General features: G+C 42.0%; 2 protein-coding genes and 3 non-coding genes across 5 annotated transcripts; 4 read left to right on the top strand and 1 right to left on the bottom strand.

The window, feature by feature from the left end:
- The first annotated feature begins 6,058 nt into the window (after nt 1-6,058).
- On the top strand, nt 6,059-12,982 carry EIF4A2 (eukaryotic translation initiation factor 4A2). Its single transcript, XM_030954296.1, has 11 exons — nt 6,059-6,174; nt 7,014-7,059; nt 7,147-7,279; nt 7,537-7,676; nt 8,806-8,974; nt 9,164-9,273; nt 9,398-9,541; nt 9,917-10,054; nt 10,339-10,428; nt 10,667-10,746; nt 12,170-12,982. The coding sequence occupies exons 1-11, from the start codon at nt 6,146-6,148 to the stop codon at nt 12,312-12,314; spliced, it is 1,224 nt and encodes a 407-aa protein (XP_030810156.1). The 5' UTR covers nt 6,059-6,145; the 3' UTR covers nt 12,315-12,982.
- On the top strand, nt 7,390-7,460 carry LOC115907202. The gene has a single exon (XR_004061018.1). It is a non-coding gene; the product is annotated as a small nucleolar RNA SNORD2 (small nucleolar RNA).
- Nucleotides 9,589-9,769, top strand: LOC115907200. The gene has a single exon (XR_004061016.1). It is a non-coding gene; the product is annotated as a small nucleolar RNA SNORA81 (small nucleolar RNA).
- On the top strand, nt 10,136-10,263 carry LOC115907191. The gene has a single exon (XR_004061007.1). It is a non-coding gene; the product is annotated as a small nucleolar RNA SNORA63 (small nucleolar RNA).
- Nucleotides 12,983-13,816: 834 nt separating the features above from the next.
- RFC4 (replication factor C subunit 4) lies at nt 13,817-26,050 on the bottom strand. Its single transcript, XM_030954298.1, has 10 exons — nt 25,784-26,050; nt 25,120-25,198; nt 20,709-20,788; nt 19,424-19,543; nt 18,426-18,569; nt 18,015-18,135; nt 17,445-17,570; nt 15,794-15,874; nt 14,794-14,910; nt 13,817-14,055 (listed from the first exon to the last, which is right to left on the bottom strand). The coding sequence occupies exons 1-10, from the start codon at nt 25,906-25,908 to the stop codon at nt 13,960-13,962; spliced, it is 1,089 nt and encodes a 362-aa protein (XP_030810158.1). The 5' UTR covers nt 25,909-26,050; the 3' UTR covers nt 13,817-13,959.
- Between the last annotated feature and the right edge of the window lie 1,386 nt (nt 26,051-27,436).

The following is a 27,436-nucleotide window of genomic DNA, read 5'->3' as shown; positions in this document are numbered from 1 at the left end:
AAAGTACTCAAATTAAATACAGACATAGGTGTGCCTGCAGTGGCTGTTCCAAAACTTAGCCAACTGAAAACAGCAAATTAAAAACTCAAGCAATGTCAGTGAATAGCAAATTTGTATAATCATGAGAACAAACAATGTGAGAACAAACAGTTTTCTTCAAAATAATGCACAGGCTCATATTTACTCTTCTCTCAGACCTGGTAAAAATATTCTTGGCCAATTGTCTCACAGAAATATATGACATGCAGTATTTCATGGCTTAAAAAATAAATGTAACCACAACTATGTCAGGATGTTATCATCTGCCACCTGGTTCATCTCTCAGCTTTATTTACTTTTGTCATATAAAGAACAAACTCTACCCTGAAAGTAGCCTGCAACTTCTATCAAAGATTTCTAGGCCTCCTTTCATTACTGATCCCCAGATTCTTTAAGTATTTGCCCACATAACCTTTGAGACAAATAATACCACCTCACATTACAGAGAAGAAAACTGAAGTGCAAAGAAAGTTCTCATTCCAATAAAAGTCAATGGCAAGTCTAATAAATATCATCTGCTCAATTTTAGTGCTAAAATTCCAGTCTGTGGTCACACTAGGAGCCCTTAACACAACAGAGGAACAGAACTAAGCTGATTTCATGTCCTGGGCTTGACTAAAAACCTTGAAAAGTTGGAAACAAAGAATCTAAGTGCTCAATCAAGAACATTCAAGACGTAAAACTGTAATTCTTGAGTTTTATAGCATGCAGAGGCCTGGATGACTACAAAATCATAGAAAGAAAAGCATATTTCTGCTTCAAGTATTTGGGTTAAGATTTTATTGTGCCAACATTCTTCTATTTACCAGAATCATTACTAAAATTACGAGACGACCATAAGTGATTCCATATGACAGTTTTCTTATGTTACACTCATTTGAAGAATTAACAGTAATTTACATACTTCCACTAAAAATTAAATACTGACTTTCTAGAATTAACCCTAGTTTTTTATTAGAAGATCCACCAAATGCTAACCAAAGTAAAAGGGAAATTTTTTACAATTTTAAAGTTTTGGATGAAACTATACCCACTATAAAAATAAGTAGCAATTAACTTCCCTTAGTTCTTTAGATTTTTTGACCCCCTGGGAGAGGGTTGAGAAACCAAGGTTCCTCCGAGGGCCCAGAGCACTTCTGCTGCTTCCTTTTCAGTAGCAGTTTACAAGAGTTGTCCCACTGTATAAAAGAAACACCATCTTTCTTAAAAATTCAGTGAGAACTTCACCATTCCAGAACAAGAAGTAAGTAATAAATAACTTCAAACCCCTGAAGGTGGGAGGGTCATTACGAGTCTGAATTTAAACTACAAACTCTAAGAGGAGATGAATTAATGGATGAATAACCTGAAAAATTAAATTCACACAACTTTGCTATTTCTTAAATAAACAAACAAACAAACAAGTAAATTAGTCTTAAATAGTTTAACAAATTATTATAATCAATAAAAAAATCTAACTGGGAATGAGAGAACTTGAGCTAAGAAACAAAATTCTGCACAAGTGAAGCAGGAACACTCCTTGGAGATGTGTGCTCCAAGCAATTAGGAGGCACAAGCCATAAACCACCCCACAAACATTTCAGACAAGTGAGTCAGCTGTCCAGCCAAAGGCCCCGTCCACCCCACATCCTCTGCACAAGCCTGAATATCTTGAATAGATGAGCATGTGGGGCAATTAAATCAACCAAAGCAGTTGAAATCCCACTGCCCTTCCATAGTGCTTGGCGCCTAAATAATTTAAGCATCTTTGAATATGTTCCTTATTGGCCTAGTGCACAACTATTCAGTGAGACAGAACTTGGACACAGAGAGGAAATTCTGGATGTACTTTCAATTCACTCAACAGGGACATCACTGAGATTTCACAACACATTTGACTACAGTTACAAAGACTAGAAATATCTGTCAAAACATAACAAAGTTGTAAAATAACTTTAAAAAAGGATGACAAAGCAAGCTTAATTACCCAATGTACTAAAGTCATCATAATGTGCATTTCAGATTACACTGAGGCACTACAGAATACAAAGCCAGCATTCTTAGTCCATTAAAAACATTGTATCTTATACATTCTTATTGTTCAGCTTTTTTAGATTGTAATTTCAATGGAGTAACCAAAAATACTTGTTAGCATTAATGACACCCCAACTGCATTTAAATAACAAGCATGGGACTCCAGGAATTTGGACTTTCTTTCTCCTCTGGAGGTTTTCCAGAACATATCCACTCCTACATCTGAGGAAGCACGCTTTTGTTTAGGCAGTATCCCTTGGGAATGATGAACTGAAAATATCACTTCTTGCTAACAACACCCTAACAAATCATCTTGATCCTTAACATGACCTACTGTGAGCAAACTGTCAGGTGTTTACCATCACCTTCCTTGCCCTGCCAGTCATGGCAATCAAATAATACACACTCTGAACCCTGGCACCAGACTTAAAAATGTAGGAAAAGAATTCTGGGATCTTGCAGGTTTCCTGTGAAGTACCTGGTAGTTTCATGGCAAATTCAAATCATGCTATGAGATTATTAAAAGGAGATTTCTGAGATTTCCTAATGCAAATGGTACCATTGCCTTTGCCAGGATATTGGTGAGCAGGGATTGCTCAACTGGAGCTCAGTTTCAGGAGGTGTCAGCTCCTACTGCTTTAACTACGTCACTCCTCCCTTCAGTCTACATGAATAATCACTGGAAACCCAGCTCCTAAACCAGCTAGTCCATCTGTTACCCCTGCTAATAAACATATTATTATGTTCACTCTCACTAAAGAGTTCATGATTCACTGGGATTGTCTTTTTGGGAAACATCTACAGAAGTATATTAGGTGTACATATATATATATATCTGTGGTTGTGGATCCTATCTTTAGCAGCCCAGACATCTAATTTAGTGTCTTCTTGGTTTCCCTTCTGCCTGAAGATAACATGAACCTGGTCCTTGGGGAGCAAGTTTTCAGCTGAGGCTTCTCTAAAAAGCTTGATCAGATTTAAAGCCAGGGGACCACTAGAAATCCCAGTGTCATTACAAGATCTTTGTCAGTGACAAAATCTGACCTTTTGGCACCTCTCAGTTTGATGTTTCCCATTCAGAACACAAATAATTCCAGGCAGAGTATGGCTAAGAGTGGCCCAAAAATACACAAAGTAGGTATGAACACACATGAAAAGGCTGTTTGCACTACTGTAACCAAAGAGATATTTCTCAAACATTGTACAGAGGTTTTAAAGGGTATAAAATGTAGGATTTTTTCCTCTAGTGCAGTTAGGGGTCATTGCTAATACAAGAAGTCTGGATATTTTGTTTCATAAAAAGAGAAGACTGATTCTGGATTTCCAACCGTTTGCTTGAAGTTTATGAAACAACATTTTTTTTATCTTTTCAGTTGGTGAAAGAAGCTGATGATTTCCACTGGAGGAAACACTGGGTTCCTTTCCTCATATACCTTAATATACCATATGGATGTGCAACATTCATATAATAAATGCCTTTCACATGGAACTGATTATTTGTTTCTTAAATCATAATTTCATTGTTCCAGTCATACACACTTGAGGCAAACAGAGCATCTGCCAAGGAGCCACTGGACTGAGGAGTGTCACTCCATTAAAACAACCAAGAACCAGAGCAAATAACACAACCAAATAATTTATCAAATTCTGCCAAACTCTGCCACAACCACGTGACAGCAGAAACTACTCTGCTCACAGGCTTTACTTTGAATTTAAGCATTAGGTGAATCAGAAATGAACAAAATCCTCAGACACAGGGATATTTCAAGCTCCTCTACAAAGGCCAGTGATCAGGAGCTCAGGGGGACATGTTTGGCTGTGTAGCTGCCTAATGCCAAGAAATCTTGGCATTTAATCAAGAGACCTCCCACTATTTTAGCCAATAATTTACAATACCAACTTATAAAATTGTCCTTCTTGATTGAAGATAGTAATTTAAAATTTTTTTCAAGGGTTTTTTTTCCTTTTTTTAGTAGAATGAAGTTTGACCAAGTGTTGTAAAACAAGACTTGCTGCAAGCTAGAGCAATGAGAACAATTTCTCCTTAAAGAATGCCAAGAAAGCCTTGTTACTAGAAAACTGTTATCAAATCTGAACACTCAAAGTGATCTGAATACCTGGGTAATCTGAAATGACACTGATTTCTTTATTGGAAAAGATAAAGCAGATACTTGTTTCTGAGATGCCATTCCAGGTCTGTGAAGAATGATGGCTTACCTTCCTGAAATTCCCACATGTCTGGAAATCTTTTCCTCTCAGATTTGCAAATCTACTAAGACTTATATGCAGTGCTTGAATAAAAATATTCATCTAAACTCAACAATTTTCCTAATAAATATTCAAGATCCTTAACAAATATTCAGTAGTGTTATTTCTCCATTTAGACTCAAATCACTTTTAATGCAGTGGGGAATCTAACTGTGCTAGCCCAAAACTGTGTTCACATTCTTTCTTCAGTCCATCCTGTTTGTTTTTCAACCAGAGGTTAATAGTCCACACAAACTGGCATCATTCATTTAAAAGGCCTCTAGCTATTGTTGTGTGTCTAGCTGAACTGCAAACAAGAAATATCCTCAATATTTTCTACCCAGCAGGGGTGGACAGAAAGAACTTGAGAGCATTAGGATAGGCTGACAGTGGAGCTGCATTTATATAATTTTGCTGGGATAGTGGTAGGTTGTACTATTTCTACAGATAATATTGCCCCAGCAGATGCTCCATAGGAAGATTTTAGGTATATACAGTCTTTGAGCAGTTCCCTTTATGGATATTCTAGATGGTTCTAGACAATTTACAATATTCTAGACAAGTAAAGGGTTGAGTTTTTCAAGCAATGCCTCCATTTCTTCATATATAATCACTATGGAAACAGATTGCAAAGTGATACACATAAACCATACAAAGGTGGCACAAAATTATCGCCTATAATTGATATTGCTTGCCACCATAAGAAATACTGATTAATAGATTAGATTATTGTGAAACTTGATATGAGCATTCAAATGATCGATATTTTTTCTGCCACAGTAGAAAGCATTGGGCACGATCATGCAATCGGTTTGCACAGTAACAGCTCTCTTAGTGCTTTATTTTGGACTGCACTAACCTTTAAATCATTCTTGCCAGGTTTTTTCGTGTACTGCGATCCGCAGCACATCACAGCACCGTGCTTTCGGCAGTACCCCGAGGACCACCTAATCCTGTCTCCTACAGACGCTCCTGCATCCCCTTCAGGAATGATCCACCCTGAGGCCTCGGGACAAGTTTGGGGATTCAGCCATGGGCCCGCACAGGGTGTGAGCCCGGGCCGAGGGGCCAGGGAGCCCTCAGAGGCGCCTCCATCGCCCCCCTGCCTCAGGGCCTCCCCGGGAGCTCCCAGCGCTGCCCCCTCATGACCAGCCCTGCCCCGGCTCCGGGAGCGCAGGGGGAGAGCTCGGGCTGTGTTCCGCCTGCCAGGGAGGAGGAGGAGGAGGCGGGAGCCATTTCTGTGCGAGGATGGGGCGGATGCGCGACCGCCGGCCCCCGCCCGAGGAAGCCTCTTTCTTTCTCCTGTCACTCCCCGACTCCGAGGCTTTAAAAACAACCAACACGGTGGGGAAAACGCGGCCACGAAAAGGGGCCGCTATGCCGCCCCACCCGCTGCCGCAGGGCCGCTCAGTGTGCTCTAAGCCCGGGCAAGTCGGCGCCGCCATTCCCCCTCCCGCCCCGCGCTGCAGCAGGGACCGGACGGGAAACCCCGTGCGCGCGGGGGGGAAGGGGAGGCAGAGGGAGGAAGCAGTGTGGCGCTGTGACGCACTCAATGGTGCAATATCCTTCCGCGATCCGACAAAAAAAGTAGTTCTATGTTCCACGTAGCCTCCTAGACCCCAGAAGTTCATACACAACCTTCGGATTAACTGAAAAAGTCGCGTGACGGGAATCTCTTTGGATATAGGGCTTAAACTGGAGGGATTCTTGCTTTTTTGCGCGTGGTATAAGGTGTATATCCATGCGCAGAGCAGAGCGCAACGAGTCCGGCAGCAGGGCGGGTATATAAGGCGGGCGCAGCGGAGGGCTTGCCTTTTCAGTTGAGGACAGAGCTGGTGTTCGGAACATGTCAGGGGGCTCCGCGGATTATAGCAGGTATGGCGGGGGCCTGGGCTCTTTCCACATTCGGGGGCTTCGTGGATTATGCGGGGAGGGCCAGGGAGAGAGGAAAAATCGAAAGAGGGTGGAGGGGGTGGGAGTCGGAGCGCCCTGGGGGAGGCAGGGCGCTGTGCTCAATCAGCCCTGTGCCCTGGCCCCTCCCGTTCTAGACGTTTCTGTCCCTGCGCTCCCCTTGCTCGCGGTTCAGCAACGGTTTAGCTCTAGTCCTCGGGGCTCGATTTTCGTTACTGGCTTTCTTAGCAATCCAGTCAGCCCTAGAAAGGACTTTCTCGAAATTATTTCGTGTACAGCTGTGTTGTAGTTTTAATATTTAAATGTCTTCCTGTGGATTTTTTTTCCTCGACATTCTATTCTCCCTCGCGCTGTTGGTTCGCCCCGGGTTTTCGGGCCGCGCTGAAGGCGAGACCATTATATTTTCTTTAGCGGGGGAGGGGGAGGCCCCCCCGGCTGATCGCCCGGCGCCGTCCGCCCGCAGCGCCCGGTTTGCGCAATCCCAGGGGTGGAGCTCTCGCGAGAGTTCCCGGCGGGGCGGGGCGGGGGGAATCCGCTGCAGCGCCGGGAGCGCGCCCGCCCCCCCTTCCCCCCCGCGCCGCCGCGGGAGCGCGCGCTCGGTGCGCCCATGGCCGCGGCCCCGGGAGATGGGCACCGGCTTCGGGACAGTGGGGAACGGGGGTACGAGTTCGTCCATTGGCAGCTGCTGAGAGCACCTGCTGGAATGATCTGTCACGGGTCCCGCCGCTGTCTTAGCCGACGTGTCAGCTCGCTCCTGCGTGGTGGCGGCTCCTGTGCTAACAACGTGTTCTCTCTCATGGCAGAGACCATGGCGGCCCAGAGGGAATGGAGCCCGATGGTGTCATCGAGGTGAGCACTTAGAAACTGACCTGAGAATTTAATCGCTGGTGGACAGGGGTATTGGATTTATTTTTTTTTATTCTTTCTTTATTACAGAGCAATTGGAATGAGATTGTTGACAATTTCGATGATATGAATTTAAAAGAATCCCTTCTAAGGGGCATTTATGCTTATGGTTTTGAGAAGCCTTCAGCTATTCAGCAGAGAGCTATTATTCCATGCATCAAAGGTATGCAGTAGATACATTAGTATCAACATTGGATGATTAGGAAAGCATTGTAAAATGCATATGTTGTTTCATTAGTGTGCAGTAATAACTAATTTCAGTCTTCATTGAACAAGTGATATGATGGTACACCATCTTTCGGGACTGACCTGAAATGGAGAGACCTCTTTAGTACTGATCACTTACTTCAAGGGGAATTAAGTAAAACTAATATGATTGACCAGTGTGGGAGCAGTAAATGTGTATCCTACTTTTTTTAGGGTATGATGTGATTGCTCAAGCTCAGTCAGGTACTGGCAAGACAGCCACATTTGCTATTTCCATCCTGCAGCAGTTGGAGATTGATCTCAAGGAGTCCCAGGCACTAGTATTGGCCCCTACCAGAGAACTGGCTCAACAGGTATTGATAGTGTAGTTTAAAAAAAAAACAAACAAACTTTGTGTGTTGCATAGGTTTCAGGTTTCACAACTGTGAGACAACATTACCAGACTTCTTCAGGGGCTGTAATAAATACCCATTCAGAACCCTTTTTGTGTCAAATAATGGGCAATGCAAACTGCCTTCTGTACTCTGCCTCCTTGAAGAGCTGAGTTGATAAACACGGAAGGTGTTCTGGGGCAGGGGTGCAGGAGGGTAGCTGCTGTGCTGTGTGTAAAGTGGAGGGAGCATCTTCAGCAGAAAAACACAATTACTAAAGCACAGTGTTCTGAGTGGAAACAAAAAATACAGTTGTTTGGAAGCTATTTAAACTTGAATGCAGTTGTGCAACATGAAAACTGCAGTGCACATTTAGTTACTTAAATGGTTTTGTATCTTTGTATGTTTTCCTGACAATATAATTGCATGTCTTTCACCTTCAAGGCTTGGTATTCTGTTATGCTAAGTGGGTGTGTGGTGATAACTTCAAGAATACTTGAATATTTTGAATAACTGTATCAGTAGTGAGGAGTCTTAAAGTACCATGCTGAACCAACTCTAAGGTGGAAAACTTACTGTCATTTTCATCTAGACTATACTGAAATACCAGTGCTATGTAACAGTTCTTCAATACTAAATCAGACAGAAAACCAAATAAAAGGAATAAGGGCCTTTAATCAGAATGTTAAGCCTTTGTTCTACTCTAAAGCTGTTGAGGTGAGATTTGTTTTGAAACCTGGCTGGTAGTTGTGCCATTGGAGAGAGTTTACTGAAGAGTGTCCAAGTGCTTAACATGCAGGCATGAGCGCCACCTGAGAGCTTGAGCTCACCTCTGGTGGCCCTGCTCTCAGCTTAGTAATTGTCTCATGGCAGTCACTCAATCAGCGAGTTCAGCCAGTAAAAAAAAAAAGAAGTAACTGTTCCTCTGCCCTCTGGCTTCTAGTTAGCAACTTGAGTTATTTGGAGTTAGGCAGTCTTTTTAGCAGCTCTCAGTTCCAAGAGCTCCATAGTCCTTATTTGGTGTCTTGGCTTCCAAAGTCCATAAAAGCCAGTGATAATGGGGCTTAAGTTTTATTGTCCTATGAACTACTAACAGAAGGTTCTATTTTAGATTCAGAAGGTAATCCTGGCCCTTGGAGACTACATGGGAGCAACATGCCACGCTTGCATTGGTGGCACAAATGTGCGCAATGAAATGCAGAAACTGCAGGCTGAGGCTCCACACATCGTGGTGGGAACTCCAGGGCGTGTGTTTGATATGTTGAACAGGCGCTATCTTTGTAAGTATGAACCTCACTGTGCCCTTGCTGATAAATTTGCAGTGAAAGCCTCATACCCACTTGGAGCTTTAGTGTATTTGTTGTCACTGTAGAGAGTTGTGCTGGAAAGCTTAGTAGTACAGAAGCATGATGTTCTTAAAGGATTGTGTATTTGTGAAACTTCATGAGATGCTTCTCTTTTTCCAACAGCACCAAAATGGATCAAAATGTTTGTTCTGGATGAAGCTGATGAAATGTTGAGCCGTGGATTTAAGGATCAAATATATGAGATCTTTCAAAAACTAAGCACAAACATCCAGGTAAAAAAGCTTTCACATGGTAAAGTGATGCATGCAGATTTGCTTATGGTGTGGCTGAGAACTAAATTTCACAAATAAAAATCGTTGTGCAGGGTATGTGCTAACATAGAGTAATGTATTTTAGGTTGTGCTGCTGTCAGCTACAATGCCAATGGATGTGTTGGAAGTGACCAAAAAGTTCATGAGAGATCCCATCCGTATTTTGGTGAAGAAGGAAGAACTGACTCTGGAGGGTATCAAGCAGTTCTACATTAATGTTGAGAGAGAGGTTGGTACTGGTTATACTTGCTCTGGCAGGAGGAGTTAGGTTCTCTTACCTTCTTGTTAAAGCACTGTGCTAAAATTGCGGAAACCAAGGCTGAGCTTTAGTTTCTGCAATAATGCTAGTAGAGTAAATGCAAGAAGAAGAAAAACTATGCACTAGATCCAAAAGGACTAGGGTGGACCTCTTTCTTAATGTCCAGTGTCCTGTGTCTGAAGATTTGGTGCAACAATTGATGCAAAAACTTGACTTAGTTGAATGTAGTTGTGTGCCGAAGCAGGCTTAATTGATTGTTGTGTTAGAGTTCTATTCCTTGTTTCAAGTTTGTTATGTACCGAGCTGTGCCATGATGTGTTTTCTGATAATCTTTGTTCTACTCAGGAATGGAAACTGGATACTCTTTGTGATTTGTATGAGACACTGACCATTACACAGGCTGTTATTTTCCTGAATACAAGGAGAAAAGTAGACTGGCTTACGGAGAAAATGCATGCCAGGGACTTCACAGTCTCAGCTCTGGTAAGAATTGCTACTTCCAATCACTACTGAAATGCTGTGTATTTACTGGAGAAGAAATGGTGAGGAGGGGATATCAGTGAGAAGCAGGAAAGTTATAATATAGCTGTGCAGTGCTGTATTATCGTTCCCCCTGCTTAAAGTAAAATGTTTCCTTTCTATCCCTACCTGCTTCGTTCCCACAGCAGGTAGGGACGCTGGGATTCATACATGCCTGTGTCCTTTAAAGAATATTCTGGTTTGGAGCATTGAACTGTACTAATTGCAGCTTTTTGTTTTACCTCCAGCATGGTGACATGGACCAGAAGGAACGGGATGTTATCATGAGAGAGTTTAGATCAGGGTCCAGCCGTGTCCTGATCACTACTGACTTGCTGGTGAGCACTGTCTTTCATTGAATATGTTCTGTTACAGCCTTCTCCCAAAAGCTTCATAATTGAGTGATGGTTTTTGTAACCTGAACTGCTGGGAGCTTTTTGGAACAGCAAAGACCATGCTCCACTATGGATTACACAGTTGTAGTTCATAACTAATGATGTGGTTGACAAAAGCCTGAGATATATCAGTTTGAAAATAGCCCCTAACTTGCATTAAAGACTTGGTGTTGCTTTGCAGGCTCGTGGCATTGATGTGCAGCAAGTGTCCCTGGTTATCAATTACGACCTGCCGACCAATCGTGAGAATTACATTCACAGGTCAGTTGGCTCTGCCCCCCGTCATTCCCTGTGCTGTGCTGGATGGGCAGTGGCACACACCTTCCTCACCAAACCAGAGGTCTTAGCATCCATGCATGAACTTCTTACAGCTAGCAGGGAATGCAGCCACTTGTGGATTGGCTTTAAAAAAGCCCTGCCTTGCACAGCAGTGGTTCTGAAACAAGGGAGAAGAAGAACTTTTGAACACTTGAAGCCGTGGGAGAACTTAGAAGATAGATAATAGGTTCAGTGATGAGTGATGAACATTGGAGTTGTGAGGAGAATGCCAGCAACTGAACTGCCTCTTGTCATGTAGGCTGTGACATACGAGTGTGACACTGTTAGTGGTGCAGCATCTTGACAGCTGGGTCAGCTTGGTCTGGGTCCTGGCTGATGTGGAGTTGTTGCTGCTCAGTGGCAAGACAGACCTTACTTAGTCCTAGCTTGTAGGGCTGCCTTTGCTTGTGGAGGTTCAGCTGTGTCCATGTTGTGTGTGCGCCATGTTTGCTCTTGGTGGCTCCTTAGTGGGATTCTTCTCTGTGGTGTGTCTTCTGGTAGCGATTCCAGTTTGTCTCCCTAGGTTTAGTTAACTGCTTCTAGTGACTGTCCCTAAATTTAAGTAAACTGTGCTTTGTTACTTGATGTAAAAAAATACAGGAGTCGATAGCAGCAGTTGATGACACAAGATGGTGCTCAGAAACGACGTTGACGTAATTTAGGACGTGGATTCGTAAGCGGCACAGTTTGAATAAAGAGCGAGTTGGTATTTATTTATTTATTTTGTCATGATTATCCCCTAAGTTTTGTGAGCCCTTTCTGTGAATTTAGCTCCTGCTGGCAAGGTGCTCTATTGTGCAGTCTGTAGGAAGGTGGAGCTCACGGTGGGTGTAACTAAACCGCATGCACTGATGTGTCAGTGACTGATGCGGGCTTAAACACAAATGTTGAGCTTGGATTTACTCTCTAAAGGAAACCAACTACTTAAGTTTTCCTACTGGAAACAGGTAGAATTGGAATTCTGAAATTCAGTGTGCTGTTCATGTTACTGGATTAACTTGGTAACAGTCTGATTGTTAAGCAACAGCGTGTGCTCTGTGCTTGGGAGTAAATGCATGAGGGGTGGGTGCATAGTTGAACAGAGGGGAGAGAGACTGACCCAGGACTTCAGAACACAGCACCAAGCATTAAATAAAGATCTTGCTTTGCAGCCAAAGAGTAACCATGTGTGCCCTGCTGCCTGCCATGGAATGGACCTGCTGTGCTGCTGGCACCAGCTGCTGGTTTTCCTGACCAGATGTGACTTGGGTGGCAGCATAGACTGGCCAGTGGCAGATAAGAGCAGCAGTCAAGAATGGATCTTGCAGACGTGTAAAGCAGATGGGTGACGTTAACTCGAGTGTAAATGTGTTTTCTTTTTGTGCAGAATTGGCCGGGGTGGCCGTTTTGGCAGAAAAGGTGTGGCTATCAATTTTGTCACTGAAGAGGACAAGAGGATCCTGCGAGACATTGAGACTTTCTACAATACTACAGTGGAGGAGATGCCGATGAATGTGGCTGATCTCATTTAATCCCCGGGATGAGGTGGTTGTGAATCCAGTGCTCGCTGTTGCTGAATAGGCGATTCACAACGCGCATTGTGCTTCTTTCTTTGGGGATATATTGAATCTTGTCTCAATGCTCATTACGGATCAGAAATACAGATTTTTGATAAGAGAAGCGACTTTCTGTCGTGAGCTCTTGTGGGGAAGGCCATTGGCTTTGTCCACTTTAGGGTTAGACTGTTGGGGTTGGGTGGAAAGTCATGGGGTCTGTAAATTTTTTCTTTATTAGAAATTTATTTCCTAGTTCCATAGAAGTGGTTGTATTAGATGTTCTTTATCATTTAATAATTTACTTATGGACTAAAAGATATAAGTGCTGTATAAAGTCAGCCAATTATGTTAAACTAGCCTACCTTCCTTTATTGTATGTACTTACACCTCAGATTAAATTGGAAAGGCCTTTCAAAATCTCTAAACTTTTATAAGAGCATTAAAATGCATTTTTGTTTCATATGTATTTATTCAATAAAGTATTTAATTAGTGGTAAGTGTGATCTGGACCCTGTTGCTAAGCCCCAGCAAGCAAGCAATCATACTATTGTCTTAGTTAGGGTTAAACCCAGTAAAATTTGCCATATTGCACATGTCTTAATGAAGTTTGAATGTTCAATAAAATACTTCTATATTCACTTAAATTGTAAATAGTTGCTTCTTGGGTTGAGGGGAGGGTGACAGCAACCTGCACTGTGTCAGGGTGGGAGCTGAAGGTGGCAACTGCTGCAGCCTTGTGCCCACAGCTCCCATACTTTGTCATTAATTGCAGGGGTGGTTCTGGACTCCAGAGCAGGTGAGCTTCAAGTGCCAGTGTGGCTCTGGCGTGCTGCACCTGTATCCTTAAAACTGAAGCACCCTTTCATCAGAGTAGAAAATGGCTCAATAATTGGTGCTGGCATGATGAAAAGGCTCTGCACTGCATAATTTATGCTTAATACCTGTCCAAGGGTATTTTTTTCCCAAGCCATTCAGGAAGGAGGGACAGGTGGTCAAAACAGCACCTCTGAAAAAGAGTATGTTCCCAAAGATGCTCATCCAGGTCACAGCTTTAAAATGGCTTGTGAGCAAGAACAGAGTGAGATGACAGGACATCCTAAGTGACACCTTCAGAACATGACTTACCCTTTGCTGTATTTTTTTTCTTTGAGAGCTTGACTGGAATAAAAGTTGCAATATGTTTGCTAGTAAAGTGGTTTTTGCTATGTTTAACCATAAAGGACCGTATAGAAGATACAAGATGGTGGAGGTGTGGGCTGTGTTCAGCCTGAAGCTGTTCTCTAGGGATGTGATCATTTTGCCAAGCCAATACAGGCTACAAGGACTAATGCTTGTGTCTCTGCTTGCAGCTGATGAAGACTTCAGTACAGATATCCTCACTTGTGATAATATGTTTGCATGTGTAAGTGCCCAACAATGAACTGCACAGTAGGAGCATTACACACCCCTCTGCTCTTTATCCAGTGTAAAACAATTGAATGAAGTATTACAGCCTCAGGTTTGGCAACTGCAGTGCAGTCCTTTTATTGCAAAAAAAACCAAAACAACCAGTACAAAAAAAGTACACAGGTTCCTGCTCTGAGAGCCCCAGCCACCCCTGGAACAAAGGATGCTGGAGGAGTCAGATGTTCTGTGTGAGCTGCTGCATCACAAGGGCACAGAGACTCATCAGCTGCAAGAATTCATCAGCACCGTCTGCCAGGCATTTGTCCACTTCCTGCAGAGTGAACAGAGAAGGGAAAACCCTCTGAAAATAGCCATGCTCAAGGCAGCTGTGTCTTGGGGTACAGTGGAGAACAAGAAGTTTGCCAGCTGTTCTCTTTCTCAGCACAGATTTCTCTAGCAGCCACATCACATCCCCCTCCAGCTGGACTGGGAACCCTGAGCTCTCCAACCTCCATTTCCTAGAGCAGGCCACCACCTGAAAGCTCCATACACACAAAGGGGTGTGGCACTGGCCCTGCCAGCCTCTGCCAGGAGCATCACTGCAGGGCATCCACAGCACCTGCCTGGCTGCAGTCACTTAGGCAAAACCTCCACCACAGCTGGCTTGCCTTCTTCATCAAAAGTGGAGCAAGTTAATGAATTGTCTCTTTTTTTGGAAAGGCATATTTTATTCACCAGAACAAAAACTTGCAGCTCCTAAGTTTTTTTTAAGTGCTGACTTATTCTTATCTTAATTTTCCCTTCCATCTTATATTAAAAAACCCCAAAACAACCAAACCCACAAACCTCTTGATCGAATCCACTAGAACAACATAATATGGATAATAATTCACTTAAATAGATTTCAACTCCTTCTCATGAAATTTCTCAGGACAGAAGTTTACATTCTACCAAGAAACATTCAGAGCAAAAAAAAATCACCATGTACTTCTTGGGAGAGACTGTGCAAACAAAAATCAAGCTGCAGAGATTAATGTGTTTTGTTTTTTTTAACTCAAGCTAGACTTACTGCAAGTTTCTCAACTATGGCAGATTTCTGTTTGTCGCTGTAAACTTCACTCTCCACAATGGTGTCATGCAGCTGGTTTACAAGCTGAGCAACAGCAAACCCCTCATTGATGAGATTCTGCACAGGGAGAGAGGAAAATGGCAGTAATTCAGCAGCAGAAACACCACAAACTGAAAGATAATCTTGAAAAATTTTGTCTGAACTGAGAGACTGCACTGCAACTTAGTATGGAACTTGTACATTGTAGAGGACAATTCAGTAGCCTGTGCACAGCCCTGCCCTGCACCCAGCCCAACAGTGACAGGCTGCACGTGCAAGGCAGGCACAGAGCAGCAGTTCTGTCCAAACGTTCTTCCAGCTTCTGACAATTTACATCTCAGAAATTTTATGAGACATTTAAAGCATTTAACAACCTCCACTGAACCTGTCCAATCCTATTCTAAAATTAGGACAGCTTGGCATCCACAGCATCAGATGGCAGTTCCACAGCCTTCACATTTTAAAGGGCCACCTACTTGGGATTTATTTTGTTCATCTGGTCATTGCTAGTCTCAGGAATTGAGAGATCTGTAAGACCAAAGCTTTTTTAATAAAATAAAACCCACGTCAACTAAAGACAGCTTAAAAAAAAAAAGTAGTGCCCAGTTACAAAAATGTCAAGTATTGAGAACAATGGTCAGTGAAGCTATTTAGGGAGAGAGAAGTTTATGAAAATAGAAACATCATTGGTGCAACCTTATTTTTCTGTTCAGCTGAACAGATCTACATCAGTTTAACCCAGAAGAAAGCCAGAGTCACATTGGGAGGGAAATTTATTTGCAACTTTGACAGCTCTTCCTCAGAAGGGAAAGACTGGGAGTCCTGACTGGTAAAAGACACTTCCCAAATGTGCATCCAAACTGATTGAGGCCAAATGTTCCTCAGCCATAGCCTGGGAGCAAAAGATTCACAGGGCCTTGATGGAGAGAAATACCCAGGCTAAGCACTAAGAGAACTCTACCTTTGCCAGTGTCTCCAGTTTCTCAAAGGAACCACTCTGGCAGCCCAAGAGCAGTTCATCAATTGTTTCTTTAGGGATTACCTGTAAAAAGAAAATTACACTTCTTAATTTCAACTTTGTAAACTTAAAATTGGTGTTGATGCTTACAGTAACAAACTGTTCATGGCAGAAGGCATTTCAGGATTTCATTCCTCTACACAGCCATCTACTTCTAGCAAGTATATGAGACAGACTAATTAAATTTTAAAAGTGAAAACTAGGCTGTGATATTTTTCCTTTACTGGTGATATTAAAACAAAAACCATATCATGACAATAGACTGTCAAAGTCACCTTCCTAAATCCAACTGCTTATTTAGGACACTGACTAAGAGGAGGACATTCTTCAACAGTTAGATCAGCCAATGCTTTCTGTACCATTCTACACCTAAACAACACAGCAAATAGATTTTATTTCCAGTGACAAACTAATAGCATCCCAAAAATGCCCAATGCAACAAGATTAGACAATAAATCAGAAAGAAAAAAGTTGACAGATGCCATTATGTCACTCTGTGCAGAGAAGAGCTGCCCCTTTCCCCCTTCACTCATTGTCATTCCTGGCAGTTGAGTGCCTGGACAGTTTGGTTTCAAAGCTTCTTTATGAAGCTTTTGTACTAAGGTCACTCCAGGGTCACAGAAGTTGTGAATGACCGAGAACTTCAAGTTTTTATGGAGATGTAAAGTTGGGTTCCCTTGCTATAAATGAGCATTATTCACTCAATAATGGAATGTCATGCTTCTCTTTCTTATCATTACAGTCAATTTCTGCCAGGTCTCAGATGTCTGAGATCTATTCAGAGACTAGCTGGTTTACAGATACACAAAAGTGAACAGTGACTTCACTGTGAAAATTGTTTAAAATTGTTCTGTAAACTCTGCACAGCAGCAATTGCCTCTGGTTTCATCAAAGTCAGAACCTCCCAACCCCTACAATGAGCTATGATGGCAGCACCTTCATGGGAAGCGTGTCCATCATTAAAGCCCATCTATTTTTCAGCTCTTCAGCTCCTAATCTCACTTTTCCTTCTTCAGGGATGTTTTGTTGCTATAGGAACACCTTCACACAAGTTTTATTAAATGCATTTTCTCTCAGGTTTCTCCTGTGCCTCTCAGTATTACCCATGTCATTCTGGAACAAACCACTGCCGTTTCATTAAAAAGCAGGATCCACACAGATCCTTGTCACTGTCACTGTGAACATTAAGCTGAAAATGAGCTGCTACTGAAAGTCATTTCCCTGTGGTGCTTGCAAATCAATACTGCAATGATCTATACTTTTACACACACGTACAGAAAAGCACCAAAAATGTTCTAATCTACTCTCCCACAAAAAAACCCCACAGTTTGCATTGTGGGCAGATTATTTCAACTTCAGTTTGAATTATAAGACTGTTTTACAGGTTTCCATGATTTACAGAAGTTGCTAGAAACCTGCTATGTAATAAGTGTACAGAATCAGGCAGTCTTTTAAAATTCTGGTAGATAGTGCATCATTACCATGCTGCAATACTAGTGAATATAAAACTATTTTTTAACCAAACTTTGAGCAATGGCATATAGGAAAATGCTTTTCAGAGTAATTCCAGGAGAAACTGTAAGGCATAGCTTACCCCAGCAATTTCAGTGATTATCTTCTCTGTGATCTCCTTCCCACCCATTAGGCGAGTGGCACTTTGAAGAAAAGTAATTGCTTTTCTTAAGTCCCCTTCTGACACTTTAACTAGGTATGATACTGCCTGAAAAATAATGTCAGAAAATGCTAAGTTAAGTGTTCACGGATAATTAAAATCTAATACACTTTTTCAGCAGTTACTTTAAAACACCAAGTAGTGCATAAAGCAGATTGTCTGAGCCAAGCACAATACACAAGTTACAAAACAACCTCTCTACTAACACAAATGTATGCTGGCAGTTTGAGAAAGAAGCACAGTTCTCTGCCAGTACACTCAGCAGAGAAGAAAAAGCCCTACAGTTTGGCTTCAGTTTTCTCTGGTGGATATTTCTCTGGTTTTGGGACAACTTAAAATTCATCTCATCTATGGAAGGAAAATAAGTAAGTTTATATATTTTATTTCATACAATTGAGCAGCCTGGAAAAGTATGCTGACTTGGCCTCTTTTGCTGCCATGCAATTATGCACTGGATTAAGCAGTAAAATTACATGGCAACCACAAAGTTACCTCATTACTGATTTTCACATGTTCCTTCTCAGAAACATCCAACAGCCTCTGCTGTTGGATACTGTCAGACAAAGGCTTGAAGCGGAATTTGGAGCATCGAGACGTTAAAGGTTCAATTATTCTGAAAGAAAGGAAGGACGGGGTAAAGAATGTGTGGGTCAAGTTGTCACAGACAAAGCTAACAAAGGCAGAAAAGGTTTAAAATACCTAAAGGTTTAAATAACTCTAAAACTGCAACATCGTAAAAATTAAGTGAAATCTAAGTATTGTTTCAGGCTTGCATGCATATAGTGACATCTCTATTAACTGAAAACTATGAAAATTAGCTATCAACTTTTAAGCAGGGAAAAAATAAAAAAGAGACTACAGACCAGATAGCAAATCCAAATAAGTAACAAATTCCAGGTATACCTGCTGATGTAGTTACAAATAAGACAGAAACGTGTTGTTTTAGATTCTTTTTCCATTGTGCGTCTTAAGGCTGCCTGGGCTGCTGAAGTCATAGAGTCTGCTTCATCCAGGATCACAATTTTAAAAGGAGGACACATTTTACCACTGAAAGTTAGAAATCTGTTATTCAGCAAACAGGAAATGTACAGACAAAGGGAAAAAAATTAAAAACATACACAGAAAAATCACTGCAAATAGCAAGTAATATTTTACTTAAGCATGTATCTTTGAAAAATAGAACAGATTCAGAGGTTCTATCTTTTTAAAGATTTCATTGATTTTTAGATTAAAGACTAATATTTTTAATAAAGGCAGGGACTGAGTTACCATAAAAAGGCCAACACTGGACTACTGCAAAAGTCCTTTAAAATACATATTCTTACTGTAAGATTCTTTTTTTAACACCTTATGTAGCTCTTCTTTTTACAGGCTTCCTGATTTCCTAAACTCCCAAGAATACTCCACAGACTGATTCCAGTACACAATAGTGCACTGGAATCAGTCAGGCTGTCTTGGCATGCAGTTTCTTCCTGCTGCTTTCACATGGCTTGACCTGCACTGAGCTTCCCATCACCTAACAGCAGAATCCTTTTAGAAACCAACACCCATGTTGTAGAAATTCCTGCAGATTAGAAGGACTAGGGAAGTAACTTCTGGCACAATTTACCCAAAGAAATTTTTCTATGGTAGCCAGACAACATCTGCAAAGGCAACAACATGTGCCCAAACCCAGAAGTCTTGACCTTGTGGAGTTTTTGCTGTCTGCCTCCAATGATAACAGCAACAGTAAAAATCCTCCTGGGTATTCAAACCCCCATTGTGAAATTCCATGAAGTAAAAGCTCAGCCAAAGCACTGTGTTTTGCCAACTTCTGGGCAGTGCTGAGCCATCATTTATATTAGAAACAAAAACAACCACATGCTTTGTCCTAAGCAGGAGGGGTTTGATGCAGCACTCACTCTGAACGGCTTCCAGAGGCCGTTAGCTGAGCAAAAGCCTTCACTTTTTCCCGGATCACTTGTATCCCACGCTCATCAGAAGCATTCAGCTCAAGGACTCTCTGCCGGAATAAATCAGGCCTGCAAAATTTTTATTGCAACATGTTAGCTGCTAACCCCTCTAATGATATGTTATAAAATATAACAACAACCCTTCTGGCTGTTTTGAATGGCAGGGATTATTTTTATCAGCATTACTAAATAACATTGTTAAAAGACACTTAAGTTGAGATCATAAAATGTTAAGTATGAATTTCCATTAGATATTTTTAGAATCTCCTCCCGGGCTACTGAAAACAATGAAGTATAAAATTATATCAGTTAACCAGGAAGAAAAAAAAAAAGTAGGAAGTTGGCCTCATATGTTCATAGCACTATGTTATATTCCTTTTCACTTATAGCCCCTGAGCAATGTGAAATAACAAGTAAAATGCCACAATGTAGTCACTGGCAGTACTACCCGAATGAAATATCCAGAAAGCAGAAAGTGTAAGACATGCAGTATTCACCTGCAGGACTATACTCCATTTAAAAAAACAATCCAACAATTAATACACCAGATTTTAAATCCTGGGAATTAAAATGGACTCACAATGTGGAGTTGTCTTCCTCCTACTAAAGTAGAAGTGGTTCTCTTCAAAAAACAGTGAGTCAAAGATTAAAAATGACAAATGGGATGGGGGAGGTATTAAATTCAGCATTACATTTGATCATAACATCAAACCACCTTCTCATCCATCTTTTGCTTATAGATCACTGAATTTGCTACTCAAAAACTACCAAGTGCTACAAGTGAGTTAATGAATGTATACATGCTGAATTTTAGCCTGAGTCCCAACACTACTTTCCAGACACAATTCAATGGTGCATAACAGAGAGATTAAAAGTCTGACATTGTATGAAGCACTTTGAGATCTACGTGTAGCTAACAACTTACTAAATAAAGCATAAAAATTGGAATTCCTTTACAAAGTTAAGTAAATCATATGCAAACCATATTCTTTCCATAGTCTTTGTTAGGGGGTTACATGGCTGCCAATCTGAAGTCCATACTGGTAACAGAAATTGGTGGTTTGTGAAGGACATGAGAAAGAAATCTTATGTTAGAGCTGAATTAGGATACAAAGATATTTCTGAAAAAGTGCTGGGAACTACCTAAGAGAAGGCTATGACCAGAGGCACTTCATCACATGATTAGGAGACATGTGACAGTTGATTACACTGAAACAACTTGATTCCAGCTTACCCAAACAGTTCTCTAGCAGCTGCTAAAATAGTGGAAGTCTTTCCAGTTCCAGGTGGGCCATAGAACAACAGATTGGGAAGCTGAAACAGCAAGGTATCATTTGTAAGAAAAGGAAATTAAAAAGAATACCCACTAACAGGAAAACCTGCTGACAATCTGAGCACCTAATAGAACAACAACTGTCTATTCCTCACAGTAAATAATGGCAAGTCTTTCTCTTTTGGTCTCTAAAGGAGGACAATTAGTTGCTAGCTGCTGTTTATAGTACAGTATGAACAAGTGTTATTTGGTGGCACCATCCCATGTTCTATTCAAACTGATATTCCAATCTATATTTATTTTTATATATACACTCCAGGGCATGTCTGAGATCACTAAAGCCTACAGAGCCTACTGTTCTGATTGCAGTGACACCCAAATTTATCCAAGACTGGCCTTAAACAGCCTGGGCAATACCAGCAGTGCAGATGAAACCATCCTTTGCTTTCTCAGCTGCCCAGCCTGCCTTGCCCAGCCACGCTGAGGATTCTGCGCTGACACCAAGTGCACTGCAGGGAGCCGCGGTAGGGCTGACACAGCCACACGGCCACCACGGTGACAGCGCCACCCACTCCCGGCACTGCACGGCCCTGGCAAACTCCTGCACACCTCCGAGCCGTTTTCAAAGGAGACCAATGGCACTTCTTAAAGAAATTAGGTTAATTGATCTTTAAAATAATTTAATGACTTCAGCATGAAAAATACAACTGCATTAAGGAGATATGCTGACACAGGAATATTAGAGCAGCACAGCAAAGACTGCAGCAATAATTTTAGATGACATTTAGCAGCACAAAGCAAAAATATCTCTCAATTTGAGAACATAACAAAGTACCTGCAAAATATCTGAAGTTCATTATGTAGAATGAAACTGATAATAAGCTGATTTTATTTTGTCAGTCAGAGGAGCAGTATAAGCCTGTGTAACATGGTGGTCTGAATTCTGCACTTTTAATGCAGATGTAAATTATTAATACTAACAGGTAATGAGCTGCACACAGTTCAAGTCATCCTTAGACAAGGATAAAGAATCCAAACTGGGAAAAGTGATTAAAGGAGTGAAAAGCCTATCCTATGAGAAGTGACTTTTTGAAGAATTTAATTTAGTTAGCTCAGCAAAACAAAAGCTGAGAGAGAGTATGACTGATCTCCATAAATACACGTGAGCAACACAAAGAACAAAGCTGGCATAAACAAAATCTGAACAAGCCATGACTGAATTTTGGCTGAAATCAAGAAGCTTTCCAGCTGACATAGGAGTGATAGTTTTCTATATTACTATTTCAAACACTTTTATAAATTATCATTTTAAAACTGCTGTCTTCTACAATAAGGGATGTTCTACATCCTTAAAACAAGGATTCAAAAGTTCCCTCCAACCAAACCTCTCAGCGTGACTTGCTTTCTAGCCCCTAATAAGCATTCTATTTTTAAAGAGTCAACTAAAATTAGATTAGAGAATTCTAAGCTGAATATAGCATGTAATGCAGACAGAATGGGAACAGCAAAACCAAAACCATTCAAAGAACACAGAAAAATGCAGGAGTATACAACCCATAATCAGAAAATGAAATAGAGACAATCAGTTTGGTAACAAACATCCTATTTTAACAACTAAGACAAGAGACAGTGCACAGACTCAACTGTGTATGTACCTACAAGTAGAGATAGAAGAATTTCAATTTTTAATCAATTTCTTGTAAATAAACGAATTTCAAGTTTTGTCTGCTCTTTCTGCCAATCAATTGTTGCTTGTTTCTCTAATTAATAATAAGCAAACAGCATCCCCTCCTAACAAACACCTTTTCAAGTTTAGATACCACAATAGCATTATCCCCCTCTTTTGTGGCAGTGTACTGAATGACAGCTGAAAATTCACCAATCTCTGTGCTAGGCTGGCACATTGCAAGGGTAGATGTTTGTGAGATTCATAATTTCATGTCTCTGTGCTAATTCACACACTACTGTCCTCAAAAAAAGCATAATCAGGTAAAAGGTTTTAATTAGAATGTTTCCTAATTCTGTTACACCACAACTTTATCACTGTTTCTGTTTCAACTTCATTTATGCTGGTTTCTCACTGAAGTATTTACACCACTTTTCACCAAGCACAACCTAATCCTTTATGTAACTGTGGCAGTACTTTTAAATAAACTGCAACCTGATCTGGTTATCCATTTTTCCACGCTTGCCAGGAGTAAGCAGGATACCTGCAGGCATCACTCTGCTCATGGGAAAGCTGCCTCATATAGTGCAAATCTCAGCTGCTTTTCCAGAAGTGTCAATACAAGTGAAGATGTAAATTGCAATGATAATCCTACACTCTCTTTTTAGTTATTATGATATCATGAAGCAAATGAAAACTAAAGAATACCATGAACGTTTTCAGTTTCTTTGACAAAAAAAACCAACAAATCAACACTCCTGGCAGACAGAAATCCATTTCTCCAGTTTAAACCCCCTTGGACTCTGCTGTCCCCAGTTCATAACAGGATGATGTGTGCTCTTACAGATGGAGGTATGTTGGCTACAGGGAGTTACAAGTCTTGTATTAGTTAATGGGAGTTACAAGTCCTGCTCCATTTAGCAGCTCCCAAATCAAGGCCCACAAATACAGGCCAATTGACAGAGGACTGACTCTCCATTTCCAGCACTGTGGTTTAAATAAAGCACATTACTCAAACCTACAGCATTGTCACAGCTGTTTCTTTGATCTCACCAGATCACCAAACTCAGTAAGAACCTCTGCAGTAATGTTTACTTACTGAAGTAAGTATGAGGCACCTCAGAGTTCAATTACACTTCTGCCTGTTTGACAGAATGAGTCCTTCCAAGAAACTAATAAAAATGTCTAAATTAAAAAAAAACCAAACAAATATTTTAAAGTACTTGCATGATTTTGTTCTCAAATTCTTTGCTGAGTTTGGGTAGCTATGGCAAAATACAGAGCCTCTAACCATAAGGAGGAATTATAATTTGTCTTTTCAGCTCAGGAGGCCAAAAGTCAACACAAGTGCACTAGACTCAGAATCCAAGAAACACTGCTGATCCCACAAGCTGTAGGGTTTTAAATAACTGTTGCTGAAAATAGAACTTCCCAACCCATCACCTAAGCAATGTTACACAACTGATATGTCCAGACAGAATAGGTGGCAGCAGCTCATTTCTCCTTTGCTGTTAACAGTTCCTTCCTAATTACTGCAACTCTATAAATACTGTAATCCAGCAGCACTGCTGCTGAAACACAGATTTCTGAGGTACAACATTACCTGACAAGGTCACATTACAAGAGCATTCTCAAAGCAAACTGAACATGGAGAAAGGAGCTAAAGAAAGAAGCACAAATCTTTTGCAGTTGTGTTGTACCTGTTCGATTTTGGCTTCATATGCTCAGACAAATAAGGTATGTCTGCTTTGCAAGTTTTGATTAAATTATTATTTTCAGAGGTAAACAGACTCATATCACTCAGAGCAAACCAAAACTGCAGCCCATGAAAAGAGACAGCTTTTGAAGCACAAGTGGGATTGTCCTGGGTGAGGAGGAAAAAAAGTCTCAGTATGTACAAGAGAAGGAATTGTTCAGATTTGGAAAAGAGCAGAGCCATCTCTTGGCTATGTACTTTATTTCTCCCTTCAGCCCCTTCACCTCCACATCAGCTGCTTTGGAAGAAATAACCATGAAACATACCAGATATTTAATAAATTTTTACCAAAAGCAAATGCAAGAGTAAACAAATACAACTACAAATGCTCTGCTCATCTACTCTCTTAGGACACACAAGCCAACCCTGCAGCTGCCATATTTAGCTTTTTAAAGCCAGAGAGAAACTTGGAAACTTTAACCCAAAAAGTTTGGGAATCACTATTCAAGCAGTAGATGTGGCACTAATAAATTAAATTTATCTCATCGACCAAAATTTTTAGTGTTCAGCAGTTTCACAGAAGCACTGACAGATCACTAAAAATGTTTAGGAATGACTGGCAATTCAGACTTGTCTATGAAAGAAAAACCTTCTCCTCTTGTCTTAAACATGAATGCCACAAGTACTGGTGGAGTAGCAGTGTGGAGACAACAAAAGCTTTTCCAGGTTTGAAACTATTAACAAGAAGTTTACTATTTGAGCTTTTCTAGAAAAATTCCAAATTGCATCATAGAACTTACAATTTTACAGTGTTCAGAGGAGTGGGAATATAAGAAGCTTTACACATATATCACAACAGGATACCACAGAGGATATACCACAAGGAAGTCAGCCTGTTCATGAAGTACTACTGTAAAAATGATCATTGCTGAGTGGGGAAAGAGAAATTTTTGTTACCACTGACACAAGTGTCTGTTTAAAAATGCTGATTAGGTTGTCATTGCACTCACATCAGCACCTTCCAGGGACTTCTTCAGCACAGCTACAACTTCATCCTGGAAGGCGACCTCATCCACATTTTTGGGACGACTAAATAAAATGAAATTAAATAAAATGAATTAGCTAACAAAGTTTCATAGGAAAGTTGAAATTGAGAAAAAACAACATTTCCCCTTCTGATTACATCAGGTACTGAAGAATTACAGTGAACTTAGTAGTTGAAATCAAAATCACAACAGGAAGTCTAATGCCCCTGGTCTTCATTAGTGATCGAATTCATCAGGAAGCTGTTTGTCATTTTCTGTTGTAAACACCTGCCTGAGATGCTTTGAAAAGTAGAACTGCAATATTTTACCACTTTGTGATAAAGAAAAAAAACCAAAAACCTCTTCTCAAAAAACCAAAGCATTAAATGCATTCATGCACCAAAACACAACGATGAAAGAGCACAGCTTGACATGGCCAAGATTTCCTGCTCAGTTCAGCCACAAAGGGCACTTACAGCACCTCCCAGCCCTGGAGTTCCCCCAGAACAGGGGAAGTTAAGCTCTTCTCCCTGGTGGGGACACCCACACCTGTGACCCCTTTTGCTATGCACCAACTACCTCTCTACATCCTCCAGAGCCAACCTCCCCCCTCACGGCCAGCCCCCCACTGCCCCAGAGCATCCCTTACTATTTCTCCACCCAAGGGATGGGTTTGGTCCTCTTGCCCTCCCCGCTGCTCCCGGCCGCGTTCTTTTCCTTGGCAGCAACAGGCTTGGTGCTGATAGAGGCCGGGCCCTTGAGGAAGGCCTGCATGGCTGTGCCGGGCTGTGCTGGGCCGTGCCGGGCTGTGCTGGGCCGTGCCGGGCCCCTCAGCCAGGTCCCGTCAGCCACAGACCCCTCAAGCCCCTCAGGCCCCGCCGGCCCTTCCCGCCAACTCGCGCGCGCAAGGGGGCGTGGCCGCTTCCGTCCACCGACAGCCAATCACAGAGTGCGATGGCTCCGCCGGGGCGGAGGGCGGGCGCTGACGTCACGCCGCGCGCGCTCCTGTACCTGAGGGGCGGGGGTGAGGGGGCAGCGCGCGCGGAGGGCGCGGGGTGGGCGGTGCCTGAGGACGGCCGCGCGCGCCGCCTCACGAACGCGCCTGCCCGCAAAGGCCGAGGGCCTCCCCACAAACGCCGAGTGCCTGCCCACAAACGTGCCGCCCCACAAAGGCCCCCAAGCGTGAAATGAACCAAAAGACCCCCTCAAAAAAACAAACGCTGCCCAAGAGCAAGGGAGGAGGGACCTCTCTGTGCAGTGGGACCTGCTGGGTTCCTGAGACAGGGCCTGCTCCCTTCCCCTGACGGCTGAGGTGCCTTTGGGGGCTCTGGAAGCGTCCCCGAGTGAAGTGAAATGAAACCATGAAATGAGAGCCCGAGGCCGGCCAGGGCCTGTCCTGGGACAGACATTTCCTTCGTGTGCGTCGGTGCTCAAAGCTGCTCCGGCCCTCGCTGCTGCCGCGCGAACAGCTCCCCCAGGTGTGCAGGCTCAGGGGTATTGGTGATAGAGCGAAGCGAAAGTCAATCCTTTGTGTCTTCCCATTATTTCTAATGATATCCATCGCTGCTAAGCCAGGGAAAAAGTAAATTCAGGAGTGCGATTGATGTGACAGATCCCTTTAAATGACGAGAAAACATCCTGGTAGATGTGGCAGTCGTGATGAACGCCCACGTTTCCATGTGCTGGGTGGCTGTAGCTTATCCTTCCAATTACACACCAGCTTTGTGGGTAAAAAAATGGAAGTATTTCTGCTACCAGCAGAATTGTATTCTGTGGCTGCAGATGTTCTGCTTTACTGTTTTCCCTTGGCTACTCCTGGGCACGAGACACAGACAAGAGTGGCCTGGGAAGCTGCAGTGGTGATCCCCCAGAATAGACCCTGTGGAAGTGAAACGAGACTGGAAATGGTCTCTATGGCAACAGAAGAACAGCCTTCGGAAAAAGAGATGTAGGAAAAAATGTAGGCTGAAAATACATAAATCTGTCAGTGAGTCAAACCTGTAATTCGTGTCTGGGCAATTTTAAATAAGTTGTTTCCTTCCATCTGGCATTCTTCTATTGAAGAATGAAATCCAGATTGTAGTCTTAGCAAGAAATGCCCACACATATAATTACTGAAGTTGTTTTGTTCTAGATGAAAATGCAATGATTTTTTATTCTACTGTGATTATATTTGGTACTTCCAAGTCATGGTAACAAATGATTTCTGAAATCAGTTTCTTTCTGCAACTGTATAAAGCTTTGCTGTCTGTTTGAAGCTTTGTTCTATTTGTTGGTCACTATTCAATCCACTCTCCTTAAT

This window comes from Camarhynchus parvulus, chromosome 9 (genome assembly GCF_901933205.1).
Source record: "Camarhynchus parvulus chromosome 9, STF_HiC, whole genome shotgun sequence".
In the NCBI taxonomy this organism is placed as follows: domain Eukaryota; kingdom Metazoa; phylum Chordata; class Aves; order Passeriformes; family Thraupidae; genus Camarhynchus; species Camarhynchus parvulus.
This window is presented reverse-complemented; position numbering and strand designations above follow the sequence as displayed.